This window comes from Sparus aurata, chromosome 1, assembly GCF_900880675.1.
Source record: "Sparus aurata chromosome 1, fSpaAur1.1, whole genome shotgun sequence".
NCBI classification, from domain to species: domain Eukaryota; kingdom Metazoa; phylum Chordata; class Actinopteri; order Spariformes; family Sparidae; genus Sparus; species Sparus aurata.
The window spans coordinates 27631580-27642270 of NC_044187.1; the positions used below are offsets into that span (position 1 = coordinate 27631580).

A 10691-nucleotide genomic window follows, 5' to 3' on the forward strand; every position below is an offset into this window, starting at 1 on the left:
ATGGCTGTTTTGATTTCATCAATGAGGATTTTGATCACATCACATCACTGAGACCTCTCTTGTCAAGGTCCTCAATAACATTCATTTAAACACAGACAGTGGCAAAATTAGAGTCTTGGAATTAGTCGATTGCAGTGCTGCGTTTCATACGGTTGACCTCAATATACTACTGGACCGACTGGAAAACTGGGTGGGACTCTCCGGTACAGCATTAAACTGGTTGAAATCATATCTAAATGATGAGAGAACTACTTTGTGTCTATAGTCAGATAATGGAAAACAACAAAATATGTTAGTAAAGTTATGCAGATCACTTACACATTTACATAACCTACTATCATCTGATTGGAACACTGAGTGGATGTACTGAACAAATCAATGATGGATGTGTCAGAGTTTTCTTTAGTTAAACACAGATCACACTGAAAAAAAAAATTGTTTTTGGAGCCAAGGAAGAACAACTAACAGTTTCTGCTCAGCTTCAATCTGTAATGCTGAAAACTACAAACCGAGCCAAAAATCTTGGTTTAGTCATGGACATTCAGCAGCCTCACTAAGACAATTACATTACATTACTATCACCTTAAGAAATATAAAGGATTAAAGGATTTATTTCTCAGTAGGATCTGGAAAAACTTGTTCATGCATTTATCTTCAGCGGACTTGACTACTGTAACTGTCTTTACAGGACTCTCTAAAAAAAACACCGGACAGCTGCCGCTGATTCAGAACGCTGCTGCTCGAGTCCTAACAAGTCCTGTCAAAGAATAGATTTGAAAAATTCCACTATTGGTTAATAAAGCACTGAATGGTTTAGGGCCAAAACACATTTCTGATCTGCTGCTACGTTATGAACCATCTAGACCTCTAATCTGCTTTCTGTCCCTACTGTCTGTCAAAACTAAACATGGAGAAGCAGCACTTAGTTATTATACGCCACATATCTGGAACAAACTCCCAGAAAACTACAGGTCCACCCCAACTCTAACATCTCTTGAATCAAGGCTGAAGACCATATTGTTTGCCGCAGCCTTTCACTGAAGCAATTTTTATTCTTTAGTCTCGGCTCTTTTAGACCTATTCAATTTCGGCCTAATTTCCTATTTTTTAACTTGTTTTAATGTGTTGTGTCTTGATGGCTTCCTACTTGTTTTAAATGAGTTTTAAATGCAATTTGAATGTATTTTAATGGTATGGCCCCATAAAGCACTTTGGGCTGCCTTGTGTATGAATTGTGCTATACGAATAAACTTGCCTGGCCTTCTTTTCCTGTATTTCTTTATGTACTGTTGTTGACCATGAAAACATCAAATGGCAAGTTTTAAAGTTCAACATTTTAAACTGTTTCTGCCCAGCTGCTCTGTAACTACAAAAGATCTAGTTTCATAATTAAAGAGAAAGCTGCATGCAATCTTATAGCTGTCCCCCAGTGATGTCCCTCAGTTGCTAAGTTGCATTGTGGGTAATGTAGGCACCAGTTTTGTTTGTTTTTTTTCAAAAAGGAAGAATGGATATTAAAAAAGGTGAACTTTTTTGAGTTCAGTGGACTATTTCAAAATCTGGTGTCCACATTACCCACAATGCAACTACCCACTGAGTGACATCACTGGCGGATATTTATCAGATTACATGCAACTTCTTCTGGCGCCAAAAAAAGCCTTTTTTTTCACATATGCACTAATAGTCGCCAAGACCACTGATCACACTTAAATGTGCAAAGTGACCCTTTAAATCTCCAGCAAGCAGCAAGATTTTTCACAAACTGGCGACCCAAAAGTTATTAGAATTAACAAGTTTACTTATCAAAAAAAAGATTATGAGTAAATGATCAACTAACATTTGAAGAAGAAAAGTGAAGCAAAGTGCTTTATGTATAACGTTTATCATTACCATGGCATTACTATCACCAGGATATAAAGCAGGGTCACACAGTAGCTGCAGCGGTTCGGATGGTCCTGAGGGGAAAACCTCAGACCTGCAGTGATTGGACAAACTTTGCTACTCTTCCTCCTCTGATTGGTCCGCGGCCTTGCCCTCGTTCGGGTGCCTCCACCCAATCACAGCATCGCAAAGTTCTGCTGCGGAAGAGGGATGCGAAAGAGATGGCTGAACTTAGATAGCCCTGTGTTTGGGAATATCTTCACCATGGAGCGTCTTTGGAGGAAAGAGGGGGGCAGAGGACGGCTGTTCGTCTTCGCTGTGTTGTTCGGGTGGTGTTTAGGCTCTGTGAGCTGTTTCGGACAGAGCCTGGACAGCGAGTTCACGTTTCTGTTGCCAGCCGGAAGATCCGAGTGTTTCTTTCAGACTGCAGCGAAGAATGGTACGATGGAGGTCGAATATCAGGTAACTGTGTGTAGTCAGCAGACATAAGCACTAACTGTGTTCACACGTGCATACTACCTGTTAAAGGTGTACAGCAGCGAGACGGGAATACGATGTTGTTGGCTAGCAGTCACCACAACCGTTACTCCGTTAGCTAGCTGACATGCTGGGAGTCCTCTGCGCAACGCATATTTTTACATTTCAACATTAAAACTACAGCTGTAAGATCATATCAGCACTTCTGTGTTAACTTCATGTCATGGGAGTGAACGCGACAAAGCTCACACTGAATTTCACATTTTCCTCAAACGGCGATGCACTGTGGTAAAAATCCATAACGTCAAGTCAAACTTTATCTGGCGAGTTCTGCGCAAGATCGCACTGAATGAGATCCTTCCCGAAACAGACGAAAGGCTCTTAGAAAGATCAGCGATAACAAAATTACCACAGGAAATGAGATAATACGCCACACGTTTCTCATAGTAAATGAGTCACTGTAAATTATGTGTGGCAGGCTCAGATCCTGGTAGCCTCGGGTCATCCGACAGGATGTTCCTGAACAGGTCCTGGCCCGGCGCACACAAGGACAGAGCAGAGACAAATCCCCATGTAACATGTCTGTTGTCTGATAATGATTCAACGACCAGATATAGCTATTCTAGGTCAAGAGCATGGCAAAACTGTGCCGTAGCGGAGCCGTTCCGCAACGTACATGCAACCAGTGGAATTCCCGTTTTACAGTGTTGCATCAGTCACAGTGTTAATCTGCACACTCATCAGGGTTTACTGAACACTTCACTGAGTTAGCTTGAACAGCTGCCTCAGAGCCACAGGAGCTCTGGCTGCTGAGGGAAAAAGTGGTCTGGGGCTGCTACTAATACAAATGATTGCCAATATGCATTCAGCAGCAGGACTGAACAGTTACTTCATATGCTCCTGAAAATGAAATATGGCCAAGAGCAATATTTAGATCACAGGAGCTGCATTTTTTGATAAAGGTCAAATGTCCCACAACATACCTTTAGACCTTTTAAAATGGTATATAATATGCATGTATTTATATGTGTGTATGTATATATGTGTATACATATATATGTGTATGTATGTATGTATGTATGTGTGTGTGTTTACATTGTGAGTGAAAATACATCTCCCACAAAAATTGTGACCCATATCACAATGTCTTTCAAAATAGGCACAATATGATATTTTTTGCTGTATCATTCAGATCTAAATACATTTAAAAATGCACTACTTTGGCTCTGATGCAGACTGCAATCTCCAAACTAACTAGTAACTAAAAGTTATCAAATAAATGTAGTGAAGTAAAAGTACAATATTATTCTCCAAAATGAGGTGGTGTGGAAGTTTATATAAAGTAGCAAGAAATAGAAAAACTCAAGTAAAGTACATGAAACTCAAAATTGTACTTAGGTACAGTACTTGAGTAAATACACTGAATTACATTTCATCACTGACTTACACCAGCTGGAAACATAAGCTGCTCTGCAAATCAGTTGGGCAGTTATAATGAATTAGTTAAACACAAAATGTAAATTCACACAGAGAACACATCCGCTGAATTTTGTCCTGACGGGTAATTTGTGTCAGGCAGGTATTAATAGCCACTGTGCTCAGCAGAGGATGTGTTAAAGGGGAATCCCAGTACTTTCACACCTGGGTGCTGCTTTACATATCTTGTGTGAAGATGACTAAAAAGTACAAACACTTCTGGAATTCATCCAATAGATCTGCTCAGTCAGCAGCTGTAACAGTGGCTCATAACCCTTAAGGAAGTACATCCACTAAATGTGCTTGTTTTTGCTACTGGCAGGCGGAGGCTGATATCCTTATGTCCAACTACATTACAATAATAGTTAAAAATGACCATCACAATGTCACATTTCTTGCTCCGTCTAAAATCCGAAGAGAGTAAATGGACTATCACAGAGGCCTGATGAAAAATAAGCATATATTCACACATTAGACACGCTGGAGCTAGTGAAATTTGGACATTCTGGCCAAAAATAAAATACTTCAGTGATTATTATCATAATTGTTGCTCATCAATTGTTTGACTGATCATTTCAGCTGTACTACTCTCTAAACTGTGCAACACCATGTACATGATCTATGTAAAGCCATGTTAAGTTCTGCCAGTCAGCAGTTTGTTTGTTTAGTGGGAGAGTCTCGATCCAAGCAACGACAGCAGTCTCTCTCATGAAAGGCCCATGTAATCTCTCTGAAAATGTCCTCGCAGCCTGGTTGAGACTCACACCATGTAAGTGTTTCTCTTCACATACAGTGCTTCCTGTCTTTGTTCCAACTGTCACTATCTAGAAAAGCAAATTGCAGAAAATGGTTGACTTCATCATTTGTGAGCTTGTGTGTCTGTGTGTGTGTGTGTGTGTCTGTGTGTGCACGTCCAGGTGATAGCAGGCGCTGGTATGGATGTGGACTTCACCATCCTCTCTCCAGAAGGCATCCAGATCATCACCGAGAGTCGACGCTCCGACGGAGTCCATGTGTAAGTGCTACATCACGCATCATGTTTCTGCCCAGGTGGCGTTCAACCTGTTTTTAATCTTTAACTTCACTTCCTTTTTTTCAAGGGTGGAGCCAACGCAGGAGGGAGACTATCAAATTTGCTTTGACAACAGCTTCAGCCGCTTCTCAGAGAAGATGGTGTTCTTCGAGATTATCCTCGAGGGCCAAGGAGGAGATGTGGGTGGAGATGAAGAGTGGGCCGGATTAGAGGAGCCGGATGGAAGCCTTCTGGAGTACAAACTGGAGGACATCCGGGTGAGATGCTTGTTTTTGGGGTGAGGCCGCGATAAACCTCTGGTGTTTGCACAAATAAGCTCAACCAGTGTCTGCACAACCTCCAGGGGAGAAGAGGAGAGATTGATGTAGCAGGTTTGTTGTGTGGGTGCAACCCAGGTCGGGTTTCTTATGTTTTAATCAAACAGGAATAGAATGAAGCAACTTTTCCTCTGGATTATATTTGTCTTTGCCTCCGGAACGTATTATTATTTATATCTTCAAAATAGTCTGCTGGATGATTATTTTCAGCCTTCATTCTTGAACTTTAACTAACTAGGATCAATCCTATTGAGATGAAAAGTCTCTTCATCGAGGGAGCACTTGCCAGGACAGACAGCAGCACAAGATAAAAACAAGTAATTATAAACAGATTGAAAACAAAACATAGATAGCGTTACAAATATGTGTCATCCCAATTAACAGAGTGCAGTACAAGCCAGGCATCCAAAGATATCAGTTTTAAGCACCAACACCCCAGTCATACTAGGGGTGGTTAATCAGCCCAATTTCCCGATTCGATTCGATTCCGATTATTGAAGTCTCGATTCGATTACAAATCGATTTTCGATTATTAACGATTATCGATTCGATTTTCAATTATTAACGATTATTGATCTTCCATTTAACATCAGTCAGCTGCTGAATTATTTTACTTCTCTTTTGAGTAACACCTCACAGCACCTTCAACATTGTATAGTGTAACTGTAATATCCAAATTATTATTTTTTACTTTGTTTTAAATGAGTCTCACACTGTCTCACTGTTAAAAGAAAAGTTGCCAAGCTCAGCAGCTGGACTCACGCCAGAAGCATTGTACATGACGAGAACCAGGTCGTGTTTCTCTATTCCCCATTCGTCTGCCATTGCTTTGAGAAACTCACACATATTTGTGCTTGTGTGGCTATCATCCATAGCTCTCGTCTGAAGTACGTAGGACATTAGCTTCCATTAACTGCTGACATAATGAGCTGTAACGGTCACATATGAGACTGTAGCTCTGGATGTCCAGGCAGCCCTGTGAGCAGAGTTGAGGGACTCTCGCACGGAAAGCTTTGTCTCCTTGTAAAGATTTGGAATCAATTTAAGTGTGAAAAAGCTCCGGGATGGAATAACATATCTTGGCTCCAGACTGTGGACCATCTAGTGGAAACCAGTAAGAGGAGTACTCCAGTTTCTATTTTAAAAAAAAATTAAATAAAAAAATTAAATCGATCTTAATCAATTCATAATCGTCAATATTATAATCACGATTAATCGATTATTGATTTTTTTCACCACCCCTAAGTCATACTCTCTCGAAGTCTTTCGAAATGATTTAAAGAAACTGATTTTGAAGTATTAGAACATCCTGCGGTATTTGAAGCCTTCTGAGAATCTGACTGTTCAACGGATAGGGAAGTGGGAATGTTTTGAAAGACGCACCAACGTACTTGTGGTTTTTGTGGTTTTGGTCTTCTCACTGGATCTGCTGACAATAGGGAAAATGTAGAATAACCATGACCTAACCTTCAACTAGTACGTGACTACTTTTAAAGCTGCTAACACACCAATGGATTAAGAAGTACTCAACAGTCATACTTGAGTCAAAGTAAAGATATGGTGTTAAAATATTACGGGTGCCACACGTGCAACAAGTACCTTTACGTGCTTTCCGCCACAGCCCACTTCACAGCAAAAATGAAGCGAGCAAAAAGGAGTTCTGTGTGGGACAATTTCGACCGAAAAGGAGATGAGGTTATTTGCAAACTATGCAGTACAGCACTGAAATATTCAAGCAGTACCAGTACAATGCAGTACCACTTGCGAAGCAAACATCCAGGATCAAATGATGGAGGACCATCACAGCAAACTTTGCCCTCCATGATGGCAGGGAGAAGATATGACGCGCGGCGGTCTGAGGAGATCACACAGAAAATTCGTTTAATGGTGGAAAAAGACATTTTGCGTATCAGCGTGGTCAGTGGCGACAGGTTTCAGGAGCTACTGGGCTATGTCGAGCCTAATTACCAAATTCCATCAAGACCGACCATTACCCGTCGATTAGAGGCTCGTTTTGAGGAGAGGAAAAAAGAACTGAAAACGCAACTTGCAAGTACTAAGTTCGTGGCTATTACAACGGACTGCTGGACCGCGCTCACAACAGAGAGCTATGTGACAATTACATGTCACTATATCAATACCGTATTTACCAAAAATATTAAAGTTAATGTGAAACTCATCCATACTAGTGGCATGGGAGTACTTTTTTGCAGCATTAAGAAGAGCCGTGTAATAACGGTTATTAATTATTTCGGTTAATGAGCGTCAGTTATCGGTCATAAAAAAAATTAAAAAGGTGCATCCCTAAATCCAATTGCTGATGAAATGAAAAACCTAAAAACATTTGCTGTGCTTCTGCTCTGATGCAGACTGCAATCTGCAAAACTAGTAACTAAAGTTATTAAATAAATGTAGCGAAGTAAATGTACAATATTTGTGGGGTGAAAGTATAAAGTAGCAGAAAATGGAAATACTCAAGTAAAGTACAAGTACCTCAAAACTTTTACTAAGGTACAGTATTTTCATCACTGGCTAACACCAGCTGGAAACGTAAGCTGCTCTGCAAATTGGACAGGCAGTTATAATAAATTGGTTTAGCACAAAATTAATATTTACATAGAAAAATACATCTGCTAAATCCTGTTCTGATGGGTATTTTGTGTCAGGCAGCCACTGTGCTCAACAGAGGATGAGTTAAAGGGGAATCCCAGTACTTTCACATCTGGGCCCTGCTTTACATATCTTGTGTGAGGATGTCTAAAAATACTTTTACGGACACTGTAATTTCATCAAGGTAAAACAACCTTAATTTAAACATTACAGACAGTAAATACATGGATGAAGTCGCAGCACATTACAGTCCATGTGGGGGGCTGCCAGCTGAGGTGACCCACCGGACTAATTCCAAAAGTTTTAATACGTATTAGTAAAGCCTCACCACTACTCAATTTTCAGGCTAGATGTGGTAATAAAAACACATTTACAGTTGAGCAATTCATTTTATTGTTATTTACCTCTGTGATATCAGACAACATATACGCCGATATATCTGCGATAAGCCACAATCAAAATATTTCAGCAGAAGATGTGAACGCTGGGTCGTACAACAGTTCAAAACTCATTGTACATTTGTGACTATTGTGACCCTCAAGTCATTTTACTTCCTCCATCTCTCACTCACCCAGCTCTGTCATTACAGCCATCACTTATTTTAAATCTCTAAAGCTGTCCTTGCTCTGTCCTCAGGAGTCCATGGACTCTCTGCACAAACGCCTGGAGCGCAGCCGGCAGATGCAGACGGTGTTGCGGGCGTTTGAAGCGCGGGACCGAAACCTTCTGGAAGACAACCTGTGGAGGGTCTCGTTCTGGTCCTGTGCCAGTGTGCTGGTGATGCTGTGTGTGGCCCTGACACAGGTAAACTGAGCACTGAACACAGCACAATCTGTTGATTCAAGGGCCAAACGTTTGAGGAGTGAGTTCATATATTAATCTGTCACATAGTTTGATGCCTGTGTTCATTCCTCCCGCAGGTCTACACTGTACGTAAGCTGTTCGACGATAAGCGGCGGGTCTGCACTTAGAGGCAGCCGGGGAAACCGAATAATCGAGATGTTGAGCTGGCTACCCATTCAGATTACGATCCATTATTTTTAAATTTTGTCTGCGTCCACTCCGGCATTCAAAATCAATTTAATGGATCTTTTTTTTTTTTTACTCCTAACGTGTTGTTTTACATCAGTTTGTGAGCAATAATTAAATCTAAGTGGACCTCGAAGGGTAAACGTATTAGGAACAAATTGAGGAAGTTGAAGTCGTTTCATTTCATTCAGTGCCTTTAATGTCAAATCTTCCCACAAAACAGTGAGGAAATACCTTTCGAAAGGCACTGCCTACATAGACAGAACAATACATGTTGTAGTATAAACTGCTGTGGTACATTTCTGAAACTGACAAGAGGTGTTTGGAATTTTTCATTAAAATTGAAAATGACCTTTAAAGGTGGGTAATATGACACAACTCAGTAGCCGATCCACAGAACTCCTAGTTGCCGGTTTACAAGGGATGACAATGTGCAATAGTGTTGTTGGCGTATGTTTTCTTCCTGACAGTTAACAGTCTTTACATAATATGTGTGATTTGATCCATCAGAGCAGGTGTTTCCTCAGTTACAGCCGTGACGTTACTGATTATTTTATTGTGCCAGTTCAGGTCCAAGCTGACAAGTTGACAAATGAGAATGTAGAGTAGGAACAAGGGATGATTTTCCAGTACGATTGCCAATAGTGTACATGTGTCAGTACTCAGACAAATATGTAATAAGTACAAATATTCAGTGTGAACATACTGACTGTTAAATGTGTGTTTGTATGTTTCTGGTTTTAGTTATACACGAACAAACTTGCTTTTTCTTTTCATCCAGATGTGTTTGTGTTAACAGAATGTGACATTTTGATTCTGCTCAGTCAGCCACTGAGTGTTTGGGTTTTGTTTTTTTTGTTTTTTTTACCAAGGACAGATTTGCATTACATGTGCTACAGAATTATTAAAAAATCAGGTTTTCATGGGAGTTATTGATATGAATAAATGCATTTTTTTTTACACACAAGATACTTTGTTTGAGGTGATTTTTCTTTGTAAAATAAAAACTGGTAAAAAAAAAAAAAATCATCTTTTTAAATGTGTTCTGTGTACGTATGGCTCTCATGTTCACTGGACTTCTATCAAAAACACACAGTGACTAATCAGAATTGAACAGACTCCATCACAGCTCAAATGCAGCTTTCTGTAACTTGTGAGTTATGACAAACCTCAGCGTTGTTCTTTCTTAGCACCACAATCAGGAGACCACACTTGGAGAGACACTTTATTTCTGCTGATGTAGCTCCCCCTAATGTCTGACCTTAACGAAAACAACTTTGAAATTGTCAGACATGGAGCTCGTACCAGGTAAAATTTGGTCAGATCCACATAGGATCAGCATGAATTTACTGCACCTGCTGCAATGTAATAACATGTAGTACATAGTAATCTAAAATAATCTAAAAGAGACAATTTGCTCAAATTACAAAGTTATGTTGTATGTGGTAGGTATGTGCACAGTGTACGTACTGCACATTGTACCGTATTGGGCAGTATAAGAAAAATTATGTAGTAAAAGAGGTTCCTCAATCTTAAAGGTGCAACATGCAAGATTTTCTGTTTAAAACATAAAAAAACCCACCTGAATTATCGACAGATTGCGTAGAAATAACAGTTTTGACTTTTATATTGCACTGATGGAATATCTACTGTAGTTCGCATGCTAACTGGCTAGCCCCTACCTACAATGTACTTCAAGAGCCTGATTTTAACAACATCAACGATCCCCTGTGATCTGAGTCTACCCGTCGGCTTATATGACTGCTAGCTGCACAGTTAAAAGAGATTACTAGCTAATGGCCAATGACATTGGTGATATGCTGCCCCCTGTTTGTTTGGAGTATGAACTGAACAGAGCCAATTCTTAC

The 10691-nt window shown here is 40.1% G+C and overlaps 1 protein-coding gene across 1 annotated transcript; it reads left to right on the plus strand.

Annotated features, from left to right (window-relative positions):
• Positions 1–2045: 2045 nt before the first annotated feature.
• Positions 2046–9666, plus strand: tmed1b (transmembrane p24 trafficking protein 1b). Its single transcript, XM_030414643.1, has 5 exons — positions 2046–2343; positions 4752–4849; positions 4935–5124; positions 8431–8598; positions 8715–9666. Exons 1-5 carry the CDS (start codon positions 2092–2094, stop codon positions 8763–8765), a joined length of 759 nt encoding a protein of 252 aa, XP_030270503.1. The 5' UTR covers positions 2046–2091; the 3' UTR covers positions 8766–9666.
• Positions 9667–10691: the final 1025 nt, after the last annotated feature.